Source organism: Eptatretus burgeri, chromosome 7 (genome assembly GCF_056783735.1).
Source record: "Eptatretus burgeri isolate ZD-2024b chromosome 7, Ebu_testis_v1, whole genome shotgun sequence".
NCBI classification, from domain to species: Eukaryota; Metazoa; Chordata; class Myxini; order Myxiniformes; family Myxinidae; genus Eptatretus; species Eptatretus burgeri.
Window position 1 is genome coordinate 94383283 of NC_140967.1, and position 25490 is coordinate 94408772.

General features: G+C 43.0%; 1 protein-coding gene across 2 annotated transcripts in view; it reads right to left on the bottom strand.

Annotated features, from left to right (window-relative positions):
• Nucleotides 1-25490, bottom strand: part of SLC35B2 (solute carrier family 35 member B2) — a 46551-nt gene that overhangs the window by 4742 nt on the left and 16319 nt on the right. For both annotated transcript variants that reach the window (XM_085889679.1, XM_085889678.1), the window contains exons 2-4: nucleotides 24351-24499; nucleotides 9078-9235; nucleotides 6410-6706 (exon numbers count right to left, since the gene is read on the bottom strand). In XM_085889679.1, coding sequence (XP_085745805.1) covers nucleotides 6410-6706; nucleotides 9078-9235; nucleotides 24351-24499 — 604 coding nt within the window. The remainder of the gene's footprint in view (nucleotides 1-6409; nucleotides 6707-9077; nucleotides 9236-24350; nucleotides 24500-25490) is intronic.

Below are 25490 nucleotides of genomic sequence, written 5' to 3' on the forward strand. Positions count from 1 at the left end.
GATTGTGAAATCTCTTCTGCTGCATGAGGGACAGACTAATAAAACAATATTATCCACACTATAAGAGGTGTGTGTGTGTGTGTGTGTGTGTGTGTGTGTGTGTGTGTGTGTGTGTGTGTGTGTGTGTGTGTGTGTGTGTGTGTGTGTGTGTGTGTGTGTGTGTGTGTGTGTGTGTGTGTGTCGCCATTTTTCTCAGAGCTGGCCAAATGGATCGTCAAATTTTCAAAACTTCAACAGTGAGTGTGGAGTGTTTCAGGCAAAAGCAAATTCTGGGGAAAAAAAAATTAAATAGCTTTGTAGTGGTTAAGCCTTTGTTGCAATGTGAAAGATAATAAATGATCCCTGACCCCATTCCTTAGTGGGTGTAAAGAAGTGTTCGAGACCCCCACAAAATAGAAATTAAAGAAAAAAAATCAAAATTCGATTTCTTCAAAATGCCAACAGGATTAAAACAGCACTGGACAATGCTGGGTACCTGTTAGTACAAAATACAATACAATATAAATAAGAAAAAGAGCAGAGATTGCAGGCCCTCACCAGGACTGTTTTGTGTGGCGTTTGTGTACTGGTGTGTTACGTAATTAAAAGAAATATAATTAGAACTGCCACTTTATAAATGTTGGCAGTGATGACTGGTTCAGCCATTTCAGAGATTTTTGAAGGTTTAAATATATATATATATATGGCTGCCAAATCATGTGACCGATGACGTCATCAAAAAAATGATTTTTGTGGAGCATTTTATCCCGAGACGACCTCAAAAATTTTCCTACTGATCGGATGTGGCGTTCTACGTATGCAAGTATGATGTCATAACGAAGGCACCGATGATGTCATAAAAATACAAAATCACACCGATTCCCCAAAAGGAGTACTTGCTTTGTGCTAAGTTTCAATTGTTTCCGTGGTGTGGTTTCAGAGATACAGCGGTCCAAATTTTTTCCATTTTCCCAACATGGCTGCCACACCAGGTGACCTATGACATCATAATTATCGTTAAAACATTCTGCATGAGTAGTTACATCAATGGTAAAAATTGTGTCTCAATCTGACAAAAACGGTTGCGGAGAAAAATATGAAAGTTCTGTGTGGACAAACAGACAAACAAACGGACCCAAATGCAATACCCTCTCCTTTGACGAGAGTAAAAATCGAAACAAACCAATTCTTGTGCTTTCAAATAGGAAGAGTTTCATAACCTACCATAAGGATTTTAAAACCAACAACAACAATAAAAAAACAAGTTCAGCTACGTTCAAAGTACACCGTCCACCCCAATGCCAAATAAATAAATAACATATCCTCCAGCACGTGACATTGCTGGGGGCGCCTTCAGCGCCTGGCGATTCTGCCGTGCAGCACATGGAGACGGAATTAGGAGGGAGCGGTGTACAATAATTGATTGATCAATTGTGTAATTAAAATAAATAAATAGATGATGATCATAAAATAATTAATTTCTTAATCAATTGGCTCATAGGAAAATAATCATAAAATAATAACTAAACCACCAATCTTTCATCCGAATCTAACTTTTCGAAAATTAATTAGTCAAAAATTTAATAATTAATCGATTAATCAATAAATCAAAAATGCCCTTTATAGCCAAACCACTTGGTCACCATCATGTCCAAATATCAGCTTCCTCGCTCAAAAGGTGCCCAAGATATTCCATCCATCCATTAGGACCATACTCTGTGCAGAGCGTTGGTGCCGCCGAAGCAGTCTCCTTGGCTATTGGGAACAATCCTGGACGGGTCGCCACTCCGACACAGTATACCAGCATGCTGGCACTCATTTTGCCGACCTCGGAAGGATGACAGGCAGAGTCAACCCCACCTGGTGTTAATTCAACAGCTGAGCGGGATTTGAACTCAGGATCCTAGGATCCCAAGCCCACTACCCTAACCATTAAGCCAACACCAGGCATGCCCAAGATATTGCCCAGAAAAATAAGAGAAAGAAAACAAAGTAATTAATAAATCGATAGTAATTAAGTAATGAATCAATTCATCGATTCATCAAAAAAAAATTAAAATATCGTTTTTGCCAAAGTTCGTTATTGTGCCAAAATTTCAGCTTCCGAGCTCAAAGGATGGCTGAGATATTGCCCAGACAAACAAACAAGAAAGAAAACCGAGTACGCCCTTTCAGTGTGTGGCATCACCGGGCCCGGCGATGACATCGTGCATTGCCTGGAGACGGAATAGGGAGGGGTGGTATACACCAACAACAAAAACAAGATAAAGAAAGAAAGAGATAGACATAGTAAGAAAGGGAAAGAGATTCAAAGATAGTGAGATTTAGAGAGATTGAGAATGAGAACAAGATTTAGAGATAAGGGAGACAGTTTGTAAACCCTCAAATATCACAGGTTTCGACCAATTGCGGGTAACCTATTGTGTTCCGATTTAGTTATCACGTTATTTAATCCCAGTAAATCATGGTTTTTGAGATAAGACGAGTCAATGTTTGCGTCTGCGTGTACGATTACCTCCCATTATGAGCCTTTTGTTGTTTCTCACGCACCGTTAATTGTAGTCATCAGATCAGCATACAGAACAAAGTTAAGTTCAATAATGAATCATCATCAAACAGGAAATGACATACAGTCAAAGCTCGTTACTATGTTACTATGCCATCCGTCGGGACCGAGCAAAAGTGGCATAGTAGCGAGAGTGGCATAGTAACGAGATTTTGTAAAAACGGCCTTATTTTCTCAAGTTACCCATCTGTAGTTAATCTTTAGACAAAATTTATTCCAGCAAGTAAAAGGCACGACTGTTGTATAAGCTAAGCGAACAGAGAACATACACACACTAACAGAGTTCACACACTAACATATGGCATGGCGAGAAATTCACGACACACAAAGCTTTCAAGAATCGTCGGCTGGCGCATCTTCTTTCGGCGGATCTCGTGCATCTCGTTGTCTAGCTGATCGCATGCTTGCATCACACCGGGCTTCCCGCTTCTCTGCTGCATGAACTTCCAGACGGTGCTACAAGCGCGCTGGGCTTCCTCGAACGGAACGATTTCCTCCTCGACAGTTACCTCGTCATCTTTGCTTTCCACCGGCTCCTCACTGCACAGAATCTCCTCCGCAATCTCCTCCAGCGTGAAATACCCCCAGTCGCGAGGCGCTCGTCGGCTTCGAGAAAGTCAGACAGCTCGATCTCCTCGTTCTCGTGCATCTTTTCCTCGGCAGGCAGAGCTTCCCAGATGTCGGGCAGCTCCGCATCCTGTGGCTCAGTTTGGATCTCCTCTTCGATGAACTTGGCCTTCGCGAAACAGTTCCTGATCGTCGACTTGCCGACCTGCTCTCAAGCACGCCGGGCGACGTGTAGAGCGTCGAGCAACGTGAACTTGAACTCCTTTCCCTCGTCTCTGGCCTCAAGCAGGTGGCATAGCAGGAGCTTCTTGTAGTGGCGCTTGAGGTTCTCTATGATTCCCTGATCCATTGGTTGCGAATTGGCTGTCATGTTGAGTGGGAAGAAGACCAGTTGGATGTTGTTCAGCTCGAGCTCGGGAGGGTGGCCAGAGAAGTTATCGAGACAGACCAGCACTCTGCGTCCCTGCTGGCCGAGTCGTCCGTCCCACGCACGCAACATCTCCTCGAAAAGCTCCGCCGTCATCCACGCCTTCGAGTTCGCCTTGTACTTGACCGGGATCTCTTTGTTCTTGAAGGCACGGGGTTTCTTGGAATTGCCAATCACCAGAAGAGGGAACTTCTCGCTGCCGCTCATGTTTGCCCCAACCAGAAGAGTGATCCTTTGCTTGCTTTTCTTTCCTCCAGTACACCGCTCTCCCCTGAAAGCCATGGTCTTGTTCGGAAGCAGCTGCCAGAAGAGTCCAGTCTCGTCCAGGTTGAAGACGTCGTCTGCGGAGAACTGCCCGAGTAAGGGCCGGAGAACCTGTTGTTGCCACTCAAGAAGGGATTGCGAATCCACCGCTCCAGCTTCGCCCTGCACTGTCTTGAACGTGATGCCGTGGCGCTTCTTGAAATTGCCCAACCAACCGTCGCTCGCCATGAAGTCTGGGATGTGCATCAGCTCGGCGATCTGATCAAGGAGAAGGCGATGAAACTGGCCGCCGACAGGCACATTCTGTCCTCTTGATTGCTTCAGCCACATGAGCACTCCCTCATCAAGCTTCGGGTCGTGAGCCTGCATCAACTTCATGCGCTTCGATGGAAATCCAGCTTTGATTGCAGCCTCGATTGCATCCTTCTTGCTGAGAATGCCCTTCACGGTGGTTCTCTTAACTTCGACGCCCCATTTCTTGCTAATCTCCCTGGCCAACTTGGACTGATTCGGCTCCTTCTTCGCGGCATCGATGATCTCCTTCTTCTCCTTCAGCATAAAGTCGGTTCGCTTGCGTTTCTGAGCTGACATTATGGGCTGAATTTGAAAAAAAAAATGATGTCACTGTTGTACGTGTGCCTGCGTGTCTGTGTGTGTGCTCGCGCTTTTTTGTGTCTCGTTGTGCGTGTTGTGATTGGCTTGTTGTGGCTGGCATCGGGGAGAAGAATCGCGTGTTTTGACACAGTCTGACTATGCGCGTACGTATTGAGTTATGTTGTGCGCAGCTGGACTGTAGTTCGTCGCTTCGCCTTTGGACGTGAGTGTGATAATCGAGCACTGCGCAATACAGACTTTTTCACGACTCGTGCCTTTTAACAGTCACACAGTAGTGGCATGGTAGCAAGAGTAGGGGGTGGCATAGTAAATTTATTTTGTATTGAATTTTGTCAGGACCGAGCAAAAGTGGTATAATAGCGAGAGTGGCATAGAAGCGAGGTGGCATAGTAACGAGCTTTGACTGTATATGGAGATCCTGTAATACCAGATATACAAGATCTAGTAGACACCCAACAGTTAATAACGTCACCCAAACATAAAACAATGGACAAAATTAATCATGCCAAAAGGCAGAGAAAGGTTATGAGATTGGGTGGGGGGGGGGGGAAATAGAGTTGTTAGATACATTGACAAGAAGTGAAAGTGCAGCATCTGTGGGCCACCATGACGGGATCAATGAATAGACCATGCGGTAAATGCGAGTCAAACATCCGTTCAACTGTTCCCACTTCACAAAGTGCAAACGTCTCATTCCAATCCCATGATCATCATATTGAAAGGATGGGAAAAGCGCTTAATGGTTGGATCGAGGACCAAAAAGAAAAAAAAATGGCTTTGAGTGGACTGGTGTATTGGAGAAACCATTGTAGATTTACTCAGACTCCATTTCAACCATGGCTCATGGAACTAATCGAGGCGAAGGGATTTATGTCGGAGCAGGTTTTCAACGCCGAAGAGATAGGATTATTTTGGAAGAGGATGCCATCTTGTACCTTCCTCCCCAATCAGGGAAGATATGCTCAGGGTTAAGGTGGTAAAGAATCATCTTACACGTCTTCAAAGTGGCAATACAGCAGGAAACTTTGTTGAGCTCCTGATGATCCAACAGCTATCACAAGTTCTACATCAACATTTTTCTAACCTCCACCCTACCCCGATAACATCATCATCATCATCTCCGAGCTCAGCCTTGTGTTTTCTATTTATGGCAGAGTACAGTTGGAATGAGTATGTAATATGTTTATCCCACCTCGTGTCACTCACCTCGCTGGTTTGGAATAAAAAAGGTAAAATTATTGTGTTTTGGTTGATTTTACTCAGTTGTTATTTTATTCTCATGTTTATTTCAATGTTAATATGCTTTGTATATATTTTAAATGTTAATTTCAATTCCAATGCATTTATTTCTGGCCGCCATCGATCTTCCTCTCTGTTTCCTCGAAGTCCAGGAACCGACACCCCCTTTTCCCATTGGCCCTTGGTTTCCAGGATCGCGGTTTTAACTATCGCAGCATTTTCCAGGAACCCAACTCCTGCAATATGAGGGTTTACTGGAGAGAGATAAGAAAGAGATAGATAAAGAGATAGATAGCTCTTCAGACTGAATTACCAGTAAAAGGGCAGTGTTCTCAGCAGCGTATGTATGTATGTATGTATGTATGTATGTATGTATGTATGTATGTACCCGAAATACAGCCAAAATGGTACACGATAGCGCAAAAATTTTAGGGCCACCTTACTCACCATTCGCCTGCGGTGTGCAGTATCAAGTTTCATTCAAATCGGGCAACGAGAAAAATTATTAAAAACATCAATTCCCGATTCAGTCAAGTACTCTTCTGGAGTATTTCATCATTGCAATTTTTTTTTTCATCTTTGTATCTTGTTTTATTTTTTTTATTTTTATTTTTTCATCAACCGCTGTCACAACGGGAACTCAATGGGTTCACAGGTCGGCTATTTAAAATTAAACAGGCCCAGAAAAACAACCGCTGAAGAAGAGGCACACCTCAAACAAAACAATCTCATTGGAAAATGACTCGACTCACCTTGGAAGCCTTTGCCAAGACCTGGGTAGGAAAACTGACGAACTTGAGTGCCTCATACTGGCACCAGCTGCTTAGGATGTTGGAAAGGGAGCAAAACGAGTACTTGTACATAGGCACACCATGGCGAGGCTGTTGTGTGACCAAGCAACACATGCCTGCCGTGGCAAAGGCAAGGACACGGTTCATGAACACGAGGAACTGAGAGTCATTGAATCGCTCTCCAACAGTGGAGTCTCCCTTGCCATATGTCCGAGTCATTACTCGTTCCTGCAGCACTCCCCACGTCAGATACGAGGCCTGTGCGGCATGGAGCACAAACAGGTGAGCAGAGCAAATAATACACCCGAGCGGGTTTGACGGTCGGCTCGGATACAAAACTTGATGCAACAGAGTGTTAATCAACCTTAGCGACAACGGAAAGTGAAAACAGAGTTGAAATTGAATTTAAAATAAATGCTTTAGGCCGCTCGAAGTAAAAATCTCCACATTCTAGGAATCATTCCCAACATCATTATACAATTTCCAAACCCGCGTTTATGGCCGTTAAATAAATACTCTAAGTGTGTGCATTTAATGGCTGTGTCCAGGACAGAGCTGGACCCCAACTGAAAAGGACCCTCGGGCCACCGAGAAGCTCAATCACTCGCTGCCTGCACGTCTGCGCGGCGTCACGTGACCAGCCAGCTCGCCGTCGGATGAAATGCCCAAACAAAATCTTAAAACGTCCGTTTTTCACCGGAATTCTTTCAGATACTTGTAGAGCACATCCCCAAACCATCTGAAATACAAACATTAATCTCACAGACGTTACGAATAAGCAGTGCCTCAGAAGGACAGGTTACAAAGTGAAGCAGTGAACAGAAAGCATGTGGTGTCCCTTCCAGAGTCTCACGGTTATTTGAAATGAATATATTTTCCTCATGAAAAGTGTGTTTCTGAGCAGATTTGCACGAAAATTATCTTCATTAAATGTGTAGCTGCACCAGAAGGTCCCAAAAGTGAAAACAGAAATGAACTAGAGGGGAATCACTCGGGAGAGTGCAAAACCTCTGCCGCCAATACTGCTGGGTCACTCAAGTGAACCTTATATCTTATTCATTAAATATGATGTCAACAGTGCTGACAGAGTTATAGTTCTTTTCTCAAACATTTTTTTTTGGGGGGGGGGGTGGAAATCACTTAAAACATGTAGAAATGCAAAAAAAAGAAATCGAAATTTTGTTGAAAAATAAGTTGCAAAAATTTTTTTTTTCTCCAACAATTTTTTTTTGGGGGGGGGGTTGGAAATCACTTAAAACATGGAGAAATGCAAAAAAAAATTTTTTTTTCTAAATTTTTTTTGGGGGGGGGGGGGGAACCAAGTCCAAAATCTAATGGCATGATCCTTGGAACATACCTAACCCCCCCCCCCCACCAAGTTTCGTCGAAATCCGTCGAGGAGTTTTTCCGTAATACTGTTCACAAACAAACAAACAAACAAACAAACAAACAGAAAGGGGTGAAAACAGTAACCTCCGATCTTCGATGGCGGAGGTTAACTAGAACTTAAGACAGCCTCGTTATATGGCATGGAAGCCCTACCCCTCGCTGCAATGCATTCCACACAGACCGAGGATATGAACATTCAATTTTCACAAAACTTGATGCAACCGAGTGTTAATCAACCTTAGTGACTATGAAAAGTGAAAACAATTTAAATTGATCTGAAAAATAACCGCGTGAAGCCGTGTTGAAGTCTACGGACCTCGTGTTGCCCAATAAACAGGGCCAGACAACAAAGGTAACGTGAAACTAGTTGGTCGAATTAAATCCTCTTAATAATCCCAATGAAACTCATTTTGCATATAGCCGTCCGATGCTTCCTTATAGGCCATTCGACCAATCGGTCATTTTGCACTTGATGACCCAATAACCTTGACCCCGAGGCGAAAATGCGAAAAAGGACTCAGACGATCTATAGAGAGCAACTAGTATTATCATCGTGTCAAGTTAGAACGCAATCGGCCGAGACGTCGAGGAGGAGATAGAAAAATAAAAATTGTCGACGGACGGATGGATCTGAGGACATAGAATGGTTATATTAGGTCAGCGAACTGACCTAATAAACTGATGTTCAAATACTTGACTGCACATTATATGTCCTATGATAGGCAAAGTCATTTTGGGGTCAAATAGCACACACACTAACACATCTCAAGTAGCATCTGTTTCTTTTCAATTTTGTGGTCAGATAGATAAAAAACGATGACGCACCATGTACAATCATCAGTTTAAAGGTTACTACCATTGCAGAGATTGGTCATTGGCAGCCAGCACCACAGATTAGCTGCACTAGCAAGTTGCCCGAGCCCGCACGGGATTCTAAACGGGGTAGGGATGGAGAGGGCAAAAATGCAAATTGTCTTCCATCATCGATCCAGCAAGCTCGGAGCAACAATTCACACTTATTGCCACATCTGATGCAATTTAAATGCTCTAATGGCAGCGAGGTGCTCCATTTGAAAGTTTGTTCGATATATGTTTCATTTTTATGGCTAGGGTCTGCAATAAAAATTTGTATTGGTCTCAAAGCCAGTGACCCATCGCAAATGGATAGTAGTAGGATGTGGGATTCCAACAGAATCAGAACCAACTACTTTGGAATGTAACACAATGTGCAAGTCTTCACCTGCAGGCCTATGATGCAAATCACAAGACGCAAGGCCTGTTGGGATGCTGAACTTTCTGCCATTTCGGCCTTCCCAATCTCGATATGATCTTCTGTAGATTCTGCTTTTTCGTTCCCAAAGACACACACTCGCACAAGGGGAAAGCAGATGCCATGGCCTGCAACACAGATATGCACAAGAAAAACAATAATAAAACATTTTCCGGCAAATTGTAGAATTCATTGAATAATATTCAAGCACTTTATTGGAAATTATACATTATATCTTCTTCTTCTTTCGGCTGCTCCTGTTAGGGGTCGCCACAGCGGATCATCCGTATGATCCGCATCGTGATTTGGCACATGTTTTACGCCGGATGCCCTTCCTGACGCAACCCTGTTCGCCTCTTACGACACAGGGATATGGTACACCTATTTTAACCGGGGTATACACCGGCCCAGTACACTGGTGCTCATTTCGCCGACCTCGGAAGGATGGCAGGCTGAGTCAACCCCCTGGTGTATTAATTCAGTGGCCCAACGGGGCTTGAACTCAGGACCTTTTGGATCCCAAGCCGCTGCCCTAACCACTGCGCCAACACCAGGATAAATTATACATTATATATAGTAACAAAATGGACTCTTTGGAGTTAAAGGGTGAATTCGTTGATTATATGAATCCTAATTGCATGATTAGAATAGACTATAATAAACCCCAATTTAGATCTACCAAGACTGCGTTTAACAAGGCCTTGTCCCCCTCCACTCCTTTGTATCGTGTCATTGTTACATTTGCTTTATTTCTCATTTATTTGATAAACAAGCTTTTTCCTTTCTCCTCACCGACTTCGCAACCAAAATGCCCTCGAGTGAGTACCACCCGGTTTTCTTTTGAATCAGGCCAATTGACGCTTTACTCATGCCGGGCAACTATTAGGCGCACCTAGTGACATCACGCAAAATATGGTTGAACAGAGGTTCTGAAAAGAAAGATCAGTTGAGAGTCGGAACCCTTGCAGGTGAGGTCTGCTTCGACTTTGAGCTGAGATTGAGGAGTGTGCTGACTTTGTGCAGTCTTCCCTCACAAGAACTCCTTGCCCGAGCATCGCAGGGATTGTTAGGCCCCCTCCCCTCACTCCTGGTTGAAGGAAGAACCGGTCCCATGAGCCTGGGGAATGCTAACATAGTTTCCCCGGACTGTCCTGGAGCCTAGCGGCGCAGTGTGTGCGTGTATGTGCGCGCGCAGCCTGCTTCTCCCATCCAATCTTGGACAGGGTGCCCCATTCATCAGGACTAAAGCAAGCCTCATTTTATTTATCCGCTCCCCGCATCTTCTAACCCTTTTTCTTTCTATGAGCGACCGACATCTTCTTGAGAGATTGTCTTCAAGGATAAGATAACCGACAGTGGATTTGACCAACAATTTTTATAGTAACTCGGCATTCCTCCCATCACTTTGCTGACAGGTTTAATCAAAAGACAGCATGTTGTACTTCACAAATATATTACATATATGTGTGTGTCAATGAAGATGTAAAACACATGAAAAAGGATGTTTTATAACACCTAATTGTTGTTGTAGCTGTGGTTGTTGTTTGTGTGCTCCTTCTGTGTCCTTCTAAAGGGTTCCTGCTGTCGTAAAATAATAAAGGTTACCATTGGAACCGCTACATTAAAGCTCGACGTCCTGCTTCTTCCTCAACCCTGAAAACACAGGTTTTTAAAAGAGGCAGGATTGTGATTAAACAAACGGATTTTTGTTCCAAGTAAATCGATTATTCCCTTTTTAAAGGGACCGTACGTATTATTGTACGATAGCAGAAACTCTTTAGAATAAAGGGTTACAGACGGAGAAATAAGGCTCCTTTTATATACGGATAAGTGAGATGTATTTTCCGATCGGGATGTCCGCTTCTTCCTCGTATTCATAACAGTTGCGGTTTCCTGTGCTCCATTACCTGGTTTCTTTATTTAACGTTATTTATCATTTCTGTGGTTGGGGTTCAATTGCTTATCCGTACACGGACAAATTGCCAGCAGGCAGACATGCACGAGTTATGTTCTTGGCTTGTGCAAGCAAATTAAGGATCTTCACATTTTCTCAAGCCATTTAGTGCTTTGCAATTTAAATTCTTTTAAATCTGTGTGTAGGCAATCTTGCAGTGTGTGTGTCAACTCCAGCAGCACAAGGTTTGAGTCCTATAGGTCACAATTAGGGATGGATGGAAAAAATATATATATATATATATATATATATATATATATATATATATATATATATACAATATATATATATATATATATATATATATATATATATATATATATATATATATACAATATATACACAATATATATATATATATATATACACAATATATATATATATATACATACAATATATATATATATATATATATACATACAATATATATATATATATATACAATATATATATATATATCCTGGTGTTGGCGCAGTAGTTAGGGCAGCGGCTTGGGACCCAAAAAGTCCTGAGTTCAAGCCCCGTTGAATATATATATATTTATATATATATATATATATATATATATATATATATATATATATATATATATATATGTACTACATATGTGTGTGTATGTGTATGTATGTATGTATGTATGTGTATATATGTATGTACCAAGTCGTATAACACCAGGGGGTTGACTCAGCCTGTCATCCTTCCGAGGTCAGCGAAATGAGTACCAGTGTACTGGGCCAGTGTATACCCCGGTTAAAATAGGTGTACCAGATCCCTGTGTCGTAAGAGGCGACCAGGGTTGCGTCAGGAAGGGCATCCGGTGTAAAACATGTGCCAAATCACTATGCGGATCATATGGATGATCCACTGTGGCGACCCCTAACGGGAGCAGCCGAAAGAAGAAGAATATATATATATATATATATATATATATATATATATATATGTATGTATATATATATATATATATATATATATATATATATGTATATATATATATATATATATATATATATATATATATATATATATATATATATATATATATATATATATATATATATATATATATTGTTGCGGATCTGGGGTGGTGGGATTCTCACCCGACTTTTGGCGCCACCCTCACTACCGCCGTCTCCGGCATTTATAACGCCAGCTGGCCCGGCACAGGCCTCGGGTCACGCGTCTTCAATTGCGATACCAACGTAATCCTGGACCTTACCAGTTGGGAAATCGACCCCGGTTACAGACTGGTTTTGTCAGATGCCGAGCGTTTTCTGCCAGTCTGTAACCATTTTGGTTTTATATGCCAATCGAACGGATCGTTCCTCGATGCGACACAAATTAATCCACAGCAGCAACTTCATACGAATCAACCAGATTTATTGGGAAACATCGGAGAACACAACACAAGCAAAATATTCACGACAATGTTATTAACAATCTATAACCCGTTCTTAACTCGGGAACTACGAATTACGGGTTTCGAGGGGGTCCCTACCGAGATATACCTAAAACAACATGCAGACAAGACAGACAGACAGCATGCAGACAAGACAGAGTACTTGGTGATGTTTCATGGACGAGAGGCAAGTGTCAAAAGCACGAACGTCGCTCGTAACAAGCCGATGTCCACGGATTCGAGCCCAAGCTCGAACACGCCGCGTGGCAAGATGGAGCTCGCCTTCCTTTTTCGCACCGCACGCGGCCCCCGCGCGCTCTGACCCTGCGTAAGGTCGATGGCACAAGACCGCGAGATCGACGATGGGTCTCAACTGGTCTCTCACAAGATCCAGCACACAAGTCCAGGCCTGGCCTGTTCACCAGACAAGGCCAAATCGAGGTGCCGGGCTCCGCAGGCTGGGTCCTTGGGATTCCAAGACGTCGTCGAGCCGTGAGGTGAGTCAGGACAGTCAGAGGCTCCGTCGTTAGACGCAGGTTGAACCTGTCGATGACCTCCGCTCGAAGCCGACTCCAGACTCACGAAGCAGCCAGGTCCTCTCCCTGCCGATCGCACCACTCGCTTTCCTTTTTCCTTTCAGCGCTCGTGACCTCAAAACCGACTGCCGTTTTTGTACTTCTCCCAAAACTGAACTACTCCAAGAGGTCTCTGTTCGCTGCCGAGGGCAGACAGACCTCCTGCAGTCCTTTCCTTCGGCCCTGGCTTGCTTCTCCAGGCCACAGAAGGCAGACCCGGCGCACCCAAGTCCAGTTTCTCTCCCGGCAGAATCACCACTGTCTTCTTCGTTCGCTCGCTTCAAAGCCACTGGCTCCTCCCCCTTTACGAAGCCGACAACCTCCTCCCCTTAGTTTTTCTTCCTCTTTTGGCCACTCCCTGTCAGCCGACTGGGCAGGGCCTCGTCCGGAGAGGGGAAGGAAGAAGAAGAAGCCTACCACACTACCACTGTATGAACAATAAACATGCATCCTACACCTCCCGATACATATGTAACGTCCATTTTACCAAATAGCCTAGCTAAACATGCATTTAATGGGGGATCTGAGCTAATCCTATATTTAGTAGCCTACTAAGGGCCATTTCCGTAACAATATATATATATATATATATATATATATATATATATATATATATATATATATATATACATACAATAGTGCTGGGCCGATTAGAAAATTTGACAACGGACTTAAAAAAAATAAAAATAATAATACTTTTTTAAAAAGGAATAAAAAAAAAAAATCTCCCAATACCGATTCCGATTATAAAGTGGTAAATAATGATGTCATAGTGCATTGTGCATACATGAAGTGGATACCGTGCTGGATCGGTGCCGTGCCCGCAATTGATGTTGCTGAGTGGCTGAATTGAAACATTTTAAGTCCCTCCTCAAATTGATTGGTGCATCAAACGACACAGCATCTTGTCATTTTAAAACCAATGATGAGCTACCGTGTGCTCATTTGATAAGCTATTGACAGATATTAAAGAAAGTGCTTCATACTTGTCTGGTCGTGTGAAAAGCAAGTTTTACACAAAATACAGGACAGGGAGTCCCTGGGTTACAAAGGTACCTCATTCCGAACAATCGAACCAAGAACCAGAAATGCAGTATGCACTTATACTGTACACTACATGGCCAAAAGTATGCGGATGTGTACCCCTTCTAATTAGTGGATTTGGCTATTTCAGCCATGCCCATTGCTGATAGGTGTATAAAATCCAGCACACAGCCATGCAATCTCCATAGACAAACATTGGCAGAAGAATGGGCTGTACTGAAGAGCGCAGTGACTTTCAACGTGGCACTGTCATAGGATGCCACCTTTCCAACAACTCAGTTCGTCAAATTTCTACCCTGCTAGAGCTTCCCTAGTCAACTGTAAGTGCTGTTATTGTAAAGTGGAAACGTCTAGGAGCAACAACAGCTCAGCCACGAAGTGGTAGGCCACACAAGCTCACAGAACGGGACTAAGGGCTGAAGCACGTAGCACGTAAAAAGCATCGGTTGCAACACTCACAACCGAATTCCAAACTGACTCTGGAAGCAACGTCAGTGTAAGCACTGTTCATCAAAAGCTTCATGAAAAGGGTTTCCATGACCGAGCAGCCACACACAAGCCGAATATCACCAAACCCAATGCCAAACATCGGCTGGAGTGATGTAAAGCTCACCGCCATTGAACTCTGGAGCAGTGGAAACACGTTCTCTGGAGTGATGAATCACGCTTCACCATCTGGCAGTCCGATGGACGAAACTGGGTTTGGCGGATGCCAGGAGAACGCTACCTGCCTGAATGCATAGTGCAAACTGTAAAGTTTGGTGGAGGAGGAATAATGGTCTGGGGGTGTTTTTCATGGTTCGGGCTAGGCCCCTTAGTTCCAGTGAAGGGAAATCTTAATGCTACAGCATATAATACAATGACATTCTAGACAATTCTGTGCTTTCAACTTTGCAGCAACAGTTTGGGGACGGCCGCTTTCTGTTTCAGCATGACAATGCCCCTGTGCACAAAGTGAGGTCCATACAGAAATGGTTTGTTGAGATCGGTGTGGAAGAACTTGACTGGCCCGCGCAGAGCCCTGACCTCAACCCCATCAAACACCTTTGGGATGAATTGGAACACTGACTGCGAGCCAGACCTAATCGCCCAACATCAGTGCCCTTCCTCACTAATACCCTTGTGGCTGAATGGAAGCAAGTCTCCGCAGCAAAGTTCTAACATTTCGTTATTGCAGCAAAGGGGGGACCAACTCCATGTTTATGTCCATGATTTTCGAATGAGATGTTGGGCGAGCAGGTGTCCACATACTTTTGGCCATGTGGTGTACCTACAAGTTAACATCCATACGATAATGGAGCCAAGTGTTTATTATCTCCTCCGAGACAAAGCGTCAACGGCCCACAAAACTCAGCTATATTGTACATGGTATTCATGACTGTATCGCTCTACTTTTAGCTCACGAGTGAAAATGTGCATACTCGCTCATTATCGCCCGTTACTGTACTATATCTTCAAAAATAATGCTGCGACAACATATTCGTTGTCTCCACGTGACCATCTTCAATTACAACCCCATAAAAGCCACTCAGGAATCAATGCCTCATTCGGGTAAAAATAGCATGTGAAAAAGGAATGACATCACGACTGCAGATCTCCGAACTGCGAAGGACGACTAAATCACGTGACCACCACCACTTCTGCCACCCGTCCATGGGATGGGTAATCTACGAGTTATATATAATGGGGCTCTTAAAGACTGTATATGAAATGTGCCCCTTTGTTCCTGTGATTGTTTCTAAAGCAATTGGTTACATACAGTCCTATATATGAATCGGTATGCTTTCAAAAGGTTATGTTGTTCTCTTTGTGAGTTTCAAAGCAAAATAAATTTGTCAACACCTGATTTCCGTTTGTTTTCCAAATTACCAAGCCAAGTTTTGGCTACTTGGCACATGATTGCCAGCTGTTTCTAAAGAATAATGTTTATGCACATCTCCTTGAAATGTCAAGAATTGAACGTTGTTTTGTTGAAATTCGCCCGAAACAAGGGTGAAGTCTACTCAAGATTTTTGTGTTTTATACAGTGTGGTAATCGGTAATTAACACACACACACAGACTCCAATCAACTGATGCTGATTACTGAAAAATTGCCGACGATTGATTTTACCATTTCAATGCGTGTGTGGGCTTAATAGGGAGAATTTACTGATGATGGAGGATGGCAACATGGCGAAAAATACAGAGCAACCAATTTAAAACAGTTGCAATCAACAAATGTGGAATGGGCATATATAGGTAAAACGCATTCAAGAAATTTGGGCCACGTGGACGATTGGTTGCTGCCAAATGTAAATTTACATACTAAGACAGGTCACATCAGGGAATGTTACAGAACGTAAAAATTGGGAGGGGAGTAGGAGAGGAAACGGGCTTGAACTCAAACATACGGGCAAGGGAGACCAGAGCCTTCTTCAAATACATTAATTACATACACTTTCGCTGAACATGCACTAATAAATAACTATTCAAAATTAAACTCATTTATTCCCAAAGCCAAATCCGTTATAAAAATTAAAATTTTTTAAAAAGACTCCTCCCATGCTCTTCTGGCTGAAGAAGCTCCATAAAGCAACCAAGAAAGGCTATCGAGGTAAACCATTTGCTGTTTCAAACACTTCCCAGAGTTTCTCCATCGCTGTAAAGACAGACATTCGCAAATAGTACACACATGAGAATCCCAATGCTACAAAACCCCCTCAGCTGCCGCACCGGTTTCATCGCTTAATGGCGAATCATCAGCAACAGCGAAGACAGAAATGCAAACCAACAAGGCTCCCAAGCATGCACCAAGTGTGAATGTCGAAAGCAGTCAATATATAAATAATAAAGAAAGACCCACCCACATCTCTCACGGCTGGAGGAGTGTGGAAGGTGTCAATTATTTATATAATCCTATCCACCTGGGTTTAGTTGATGAGGTGAGAGCTGATTGGCTATTCCCTTCATTCACAGGTGAGAGATGTGGTTGGGTCTTTCTTTATTTATATATTGACTGCTTTCGACATTCACACTTGGTGCATGCTTGGGAGCCTCATTGGTATGCATTGCTGTCTGCGCTATCGCTGATTTTCCAATAAGCGAGGAAACCAGTCCGGTAGCTGAGGGGGTGTGTAGCATTGGGATTCTCATGTGTGTACTTGATGTGAACGTCTTTATAGTTGTGGAGGAACTCTGGGAAGGGTTCGAAACAACAAAGCGCTTACCTTGTGTAGGCCTTCTTGGGTTGCTTTATGCAGCTTCTTTGGCTCGAGGATTGTGGGAAGGTGAGAGCTGATTGGCTATTCCCTCCATTCACAGTGAGAGCTGTGGATGGGTCTTTCTTTTATATATATCGTACACATCTCACATCGACCGACCAACTGTGTTGGGCCCGCGATGCCGTGCGGTCCCTCGGGTGGTGCCGCACCAGCTTAAAATGTTGTGCGATGTCATTTTCCGATGACATGGCTGTATTTAATTTTTTTGTGCAATGTGCTTTCATTATCTGCCCATCACTTCGACACAGATACATATACATTCAAATGAAAAGGGCACTTGGAAGAGCACATACCTCTGCCATGTAATGCCTCATCCACAAGAACATATCAGGCCCAATACATTTTTGAAACATCATGCTATACAGACTATATAGTTTTTGGCCCGATCTCTCAATGGTGAAGAATCACTTTAAGAATTAAATAAAAAACCAATGTCACCCTTGCCAAAAGGTGACCACGTGTGACTTCTTTAAGGTCACACTGAGGTGAACAGAGCTGCTATCCACCAGGAGCGACTCCTTGAGGAATATCTGCCTACGAGAGATTCCGATGAGAATCGTTCTACAGAGTAACCGTGAAAAATATGCGTTTGCTTCATAACGTCACCAAATGACGTCATAATGTCTCAAGCTTGACATATCTAGAAAGCACTCATCGAGGTGTTCAATTTGAGGTACTACACAATATGGTTCCTAAAACTTTAAAATTTGACCTTGGGGTCAAATATGTTTGACCTTAGGTGTTAACCATGAAGCTCAAGGCCAATCACCACCAAAAAATCAATGAGCTGAGCGCCAGACCATGAAATATATTCCCATGAAGTTTGAAGACGATCCGATCAAAATTACTCAAAAAATAAGGGTTTCGTCGACTCCCCTGATTTGTGACAAAGTGACCTTGAGAGCTTTGACCTTGACCTTCAAAGTTTTATGCGCTGAAAGGGACCTCTATAGGCCTCTGATATGCGAAGTTACAAAAATTAATCAATGATAACTGTGCTCTGCAGAATTTTTTATACGTGATTACAGACAAAAAAAATAAAAATAAAAATAAAAAACATACAAGCTGACTAACATATCTTGCAAAAACTTCGTTTTGGCAAGATAATAATTCTCGGATCAGATCCGGATTCGGATCTTCACCAAAATCAAATCAATTCGTCATTGCGACACACCCAACATGTCCACCAAGTTTCATCCGAATCCGTCCACAACTTTTTCAGATATCTTGCTATATATTGTTTTTGGCAATATCTCTCAATGGTGAAGAATCACTTTTAAAATTTTCAGATCTGGATCTTCACCAAAATTGAATCAATTCTTCCTTGTCACACACCCAATGTGTTCACCAAGTTTCATCCAAATCCCTCCACAACTTTTTGAGATATCTTGCTTTATATTTTTGGTCCGATCTCTCAATGCTGAGGAATCACTATTTAAAATTCTACTAGTCAGAACCAGATCCGGATCAACCCTCTCCTTGTAAAACTGCCTAAATCCAGAACCACTGCTCACCTCCACTCATTTATTCCTGTTTTCCCACCTGTAAAACCTCCTTCCACAAATCTTCAATCTCATTCTTCCCTCCCGGTCTTCATGACAATTGTTCACCTCCATCTCAGGTCAACCCCCATCCAAGGCCATGATGTTTTCAACACCAGTTAAACCACCCCCACCCCTCCCAAAGTTTTACTTATGCATCCATCTTGTTCACCCCTTGCGTTCTCTCCGAACCCTCATCTTTTCCTACATCCCTTATTTGTTCGTCTCAGTCTACCTTCTCCCTCCACCCTGCTATTGGCATTCCCCTTTCTCTTGTGTTCCCTTTGTTATGTTGTGTCCTGATCTGTTCTGTGCTCTTGCTCTTCCATGATCCTAGACCATGTATATATATATATATATATATATATATATATATATATATATATATATATATATATATATATATATATATATATATATATATATATATATATATATATATATATATTGTTGTGGTTGACGAAATTCACAAACCACCATTCAGGTCCCTTAGGTGAGATATCTCTGTAAGTATATGTGTAGTTAGGCCCAAACCTGTTGTCTAGAGGGAATAAATGTCATTCATGCGGGCTGCGACTCTTCAGGATAGCCGTTTTTCTTTTACTATCTTTATTTTGGACCAGCCGCCATTATTACCACCACCAACCACGTCTCAACAGCCATCACAACAACAACCACCAACCACAACGCCGCTTCACAATAACAACCACCAACCACAACGCCGCTTCACAACAACAACCACCAACCACAACGCCGCTTCACCACAACCGCCACGACCTTTACCGTCACAACTCGCCACCGTCGCATCGCCACCATTCTCGCGCCACTTGTGGGCGCAGATACTGGACTCGTGTAGGGCGCGCACCGAGCAGCGTATTCAGAGACATCACAGACTTTCCGAAGAAAAACGGATCAAAAACGACTCACGCCCACTTTTGTTCCGTCCAATCGGTGAGCGAGGGGCGATTTGGCCCGGCCTCAAGGGCGTTGGAGGGCGGTCGCAATATGCAAATTCATGGATCAAAAAGCATTCACGCCCACTTTTCCTCGGGCCAATGGGGAGCCAGGTGAAGGGTCGGAGGCAAAGGGTCAAGGGTGAAAGAGCGAAGCCACGGGGCTTATATAAACGGCTGCGTTCGTCAGTAAAGGCAGTTCAGTTGGAAGTTCAGAGTTGAGTGTGCGGAATTCAAGAGAGTCGTCGGTGGAGCGGGAAAGAAGTGGTACTAGTCAGAGTGAAGAGGACGGAGCTGTGGAGAGGTGACGGCGGCGAAGGCGGACGAGGGGGTGCTCGCGTCGGTGCCGGGAGCTGCACAGAGAGAGGCCAGCAACGCGACCGAGGTGGAGGAGGAGACGCTCGCCGCGGGACCCGAGACAGGGTAATATCCTCCTTCCCCCGAGCATCAGCAACCCCCTCCTGTTTCCCCCCGCGCTGAGATAGTGCGACAAAGGGGGCCCCCTTCCCACCCCCTACCAGACTGTCCGCGAGGCCCGCGGAGTTGAGGCGCCACCGCCGCCCTGCGTCTCATCATCAGACGGTAGGCCCGACACGGTCTCGGCCCCAGGCCCGCCTCATCCTGGAGGGTGGTTCTCTTTTCTTTTGCTTTGGGAATATGTGTTGTCGGCGCCGTCTGTGAAGTAAAATTGTATAAGTGTTGCCTTGTGCCTGGTAGTCGGTTAGATCTGCATTGTTGCATTTGCTTTTTGTGTAATATTGCATTGTCTTCTTCTTTTACATGTGCTTTTGGTGGAATTGTATATGTGTGCTTTCCGTTCATCGCGAAATAAATGTGAGTTATGTTGAACTGTTTTCCCGCTTCGCTTCGTCTTTTCCTCTATTGAATCTCCATCCTGCTTCACGTAAAGGGTTGGTCGTGGGCTAAAACGCCCGATAATTAATCGAACCGTCGAGGCCGACGAATAACACCGCTCGGTTATCCCGATAGTACGGAACGGGTCGCTTAAAGTGGCCCGTGTCCGAAGTCGACCTGCGGCGAGGTGCGATCGCCCGGTCTACCCTCCGTGTGGGTACTTAGGTAGGTCGAATTTGGCGAGCAACCCTATCCCACGCGGGGGCCGATTGGCACGATCGTGGTGAGACCGAAAGGTCCACCCGTGACTGGTTCCCGGCGTTAGTCCGAGAGGGTCACGACTGGATTGTCCGTCCGGTGGGCGACGTGCCGCGATTCGAGTTACGTGGCCGTCAGCACGCCGGCGGGCGCGAATCCGCAACAATATATATACATATACTTGCAGGGATACCCGTGCTCTGTACAGGAATCCCGTGGATGACGGCGGGTCTGAAGGAGTTTCTGTCACAGTTAATTGTAAAATTGTAAAGGCTGCCACCATTATTTTTTTTTTCATCACCTCTATAATATTATATTTTCCCCGCCATGTTTTATATGCAGAAGACTCGAGTTAAAAAATGTTAAGATTTATTACGCATCAGATAAAAAACCATAATGCCTCAACAATGTGAGGCTGGTTTCATGTCATCATTTGTGACTTAATTTATACGTCGGGCAAAACCCAGCCTGGCCCAGCGTATTTGATTTATTTACGTCTGTTATCCTGATAAAAAAAATTGTTATATTATGTGTACAAAGTTGCAACGTACGTACGCCCATAACCATTCTATAAAATATCTACATAGCCCATAACCATTTAATTATAAAATAATATACACATACGCCATACGCCATCACCATTCTATTTATATCTGTAATATATATATATATATATATATATATATATATATATATATATATATATATATATATATATATACATATATATACATATATACACATATATACACACACAAACCACCACCACCACCATTTTTTTTTTATTTCCCACCACCATTTTTATTTTTCACCAGCAACATGTATTTCCTTCATCGCACATCCTATTCCCGTTTATGAAATAACTGAGGTAGCTCAATAATTTTAGTGGAGTGCTCGAGGATAAACAATATTTGATGTCTTCCCCTCTGGGGCCAATATGTATAAAACCTCCGATGATCCCACTCTGGAGCATCCCACATATAGCTGACCATGGGAAAAGCAAGGAGTTGATAATTCCAGCCCTTCTACTTTCAGTGACTGTCCTTTTGCCTTATTGATAGACATCGCAAAGCACAGGCATACAGGAAATTGTAGTCTCTTAAATTCAATAGTTGAATTTGATGGAATGAGTGGAATTCGCAGAATGAATACATCTTCTCCTTTCGCACATCCTGTCATGATAGTGGCCTCAATTATATGTGGTAGTAGTCTTTTCACAATCAGTTTAGTTCCGTTGCAGAGTTTTGGTGCATCTAGATAACGTAATAACATAATAGGGCATCCAACTTTTAACGACAGATTGTACGGAGGCAATCCTGGTAATTCCAATGAGTTTAGAAATTCTGCTTGCTCAGTATCCAGTGTGGTGTCAGTAGACTTGTGACTATGTTGTTCGCCTGGAACTACTTGTAATAACTGATGGTTTATTACACGGACTGTTTCATTAAGTGGAGCCAGGATTGTTCTTTCACAGAGCCACTGTATGTTTTTGTAATTAGTCGCTAAATTGGGATACACATGAGCCTCTAATTCTTCCATAGATGAAACTATTGTACCACAGTCATCGGAAATAGATATTACATCATTTGTGTTCGGGATTTCAACATTTCCAAGTTTGAGAAGTAATTGTGTGAAATTGCCAGCATCTAAATCACCATATAATTTGACCCTCATATTTGTTGTTGGATGGATAGTTTGTACGAATGTCCAGAGGTATGAAGATTTTATACTGGCTTTCATTTCATCAGCTGGAGTGCCACGGGGTACTACACGTTAAGTTTGTCTGAAATCGCCAGAAATAACCAGCGTAACTCCACCTATAGGCAGGTCTACTCCTCTTAAATCTCGCATAGTTCTATCTGATGCTTCGAATGCATCCTTAGGCGACATCGTACCTTCATCCCAAACTATGAGATCGCAATTCTTCAGCACTTTTGCTGCTTCACTTTGTTTGCCAATGCCACAAACCGGATATTCCATTGTTGCTAAGTCGAGAGGCAATTTGAAAGCAGAATGCGCTGTGCGGCCACCTGAAAGTAGTGTTGCGGCTATACCGGATGAAGCAACGGCTAATGCAATCTTTTTCTGGCTCCTTATCTTAGCAAGCAAAAGGTTGAGGACAAATGTTTTGCCAGTACCACCAGGGGCATCCAAGAAAAATATCACACCAATTCCCTCTTGAACCGCTTCAGAAATCAGTTGATATGCATTACTCTGATCCTGTACCAGAAGCGGCTCATTGTCAGAAACTAACTTTGCGAGAGTATCTGTGTTGTAGTTTGTTTCACGGAACCATTCTCTACAGATGGTTGCGCTTTCAGACCTATTAGAAGAGGGAAGTCCCCACTTAGTTAAATCTTTCCCGCTCATGTATAATACCAAATCTTCAATGTATATCAGAGTCTCATTGAACATATCTGGTGTGTACTGGATACGCTATAATATACATACGGTAATTTTTACATAGGCCTATACACTATAAATAAAGGTTGGTCGACTTACGACCAAATCGACTTACGATTGGTCGGTCGGAACCGATCGTGGTCGTAAGTCAACGACTACCTGTATGTACAATAAAATATGACTTGTGTTAATCATGGATTAAAAGAGGCGTTTGTTGATGTGAATAGGGCCTATGATAAGTGTGTCGAATGCATGTCATAATTCGGAAACGGGAATTCGGAATTAACTGTAGCATTATTTTTTCATTCTATTGCAAATGGCATTGGCCCCATGTCAATCGCCTGAACTTGAAAAATTAACGTTACGAAAAGTGTGTTGAATGCACAAGTCATAATTTGGAAACCGGGAAGTCGGAAGTCATTGTCTTCAATTGACTGTAGTATTAATTTCTCATTCTCGAGCAAATTCCGTTGGCCCCATATCAATCGGCTGAACTTTAAAAATTAACGTTACGCAATCAGGTGATGATGTCATAATTCGGAAACCGGAAGTCGGAAGTACAATTGTTTTACATCTGGACATTCCCGGGTACATGTTCTGTCAGCATGTGAAGTTTAGTGAGGATCAGTCCAGTACTTTTCGCGTGCATTGGTCACAGAGAAACACACACACACACAAACAGACACACTTTCAACTATATATATATATATATATATATATATATATATATATATATATATATATATATATATATATATATATATATATATATATAGATATATTATAATAATAAAGAAATCTCTTTACATAGCATTCGCTTTCACAATCGGGTGAAAAAGTTATGATAATGCTTTTAAAGTATTGTGTAAGAAACCCAAAGGACACGGTTACACTTTGACATCAAATATTTTCAAAAGGCTTAACCAAGACATGCTTGCATACCAAACCGCCAACACAAAGTTTGAAAAGCTCAAGTTATCGAAAACAAAAAACCCCATACCTTTATCCAGGTGTTTCCTTCTTTTGAAGTATTGGATCAGAAAGTAACCAGGTAAAACGATTGAACTGTAGCCGACAAAGTTGAAAATGAGGCGAACGAGCCAGAAATCTGACCACAGTGGTGCCGCTTCCTGAACCGCCATGGAGTTACTGAGTGAGATGCACACAAGAAAGTGACAGACAGAGAGCATCACTCTATGCCATCCAGGAAAAACATTCCTTCTGGGTTATGCTTTATGCACCAATCACTTTACAAGGGCTATTCACACAATGTTATAAAGCAAGATACAATAACTCCACTTAAACATGGCAGTATGTGTGTGTGAGAGATTTATATTATATAGAGGTACCAGCAGTCACGACCACCCTCCGGGTGGGTGTACCCTTCGCGGCCCATCTTCGGTGGGCAATGTGCGCCGGAACGAGATAAAGGAAGATGATTTGTAATGGGCGTTACCACCAAAGGAGCACGATTTCCACCACATATATCAATCTATAATGGAGCAGATTATATATATCTTCTTCTTCTTCTTTCGGCTGCTCCCGTTAGGGGTCACCACAGCGGATCATGCGTATGATCCGCATAGTGATTTGGCATAGTTTTTACGCCGGATGCCCTTCCTGACGCAACCCTGGTCGCCTCTTACGACACAGGGATATGGTACACCTATTTTAACCGGGGCATACACCGGGCCCAGTACACTGGTACTCACTTCGCCGACCTCGGAAGGATGACAGGTTGAGTCAACCTCCTGGTGTATTAATTCAAGTGGCCAACGGGGCTTGAACTCAGGACTTTTTGGATCCCAAGCCACTACCCTAACCGCTACGCCAACACCAGGCTCAGGAGCAGATTATATATATTTACAGTATGTATGTATGTATGTATGTATGTATGTATGTATGTATGTATGTATGTATGTATGTATGTATGTATGTATGTATATATATATATATATATATATATACATACATACATACATATACTGTATATATATACTCTGACGCAGGATACCAACAAGCTGGCACTCATTTTGCCGACCTCGGAAGGATGACAGGCCGAGTTAACACCACCTGGTATTAATTCAATATCTGAGCGGGATTTGAACTCAGGACCTGAGGATCTCAAGCTCACCACCCT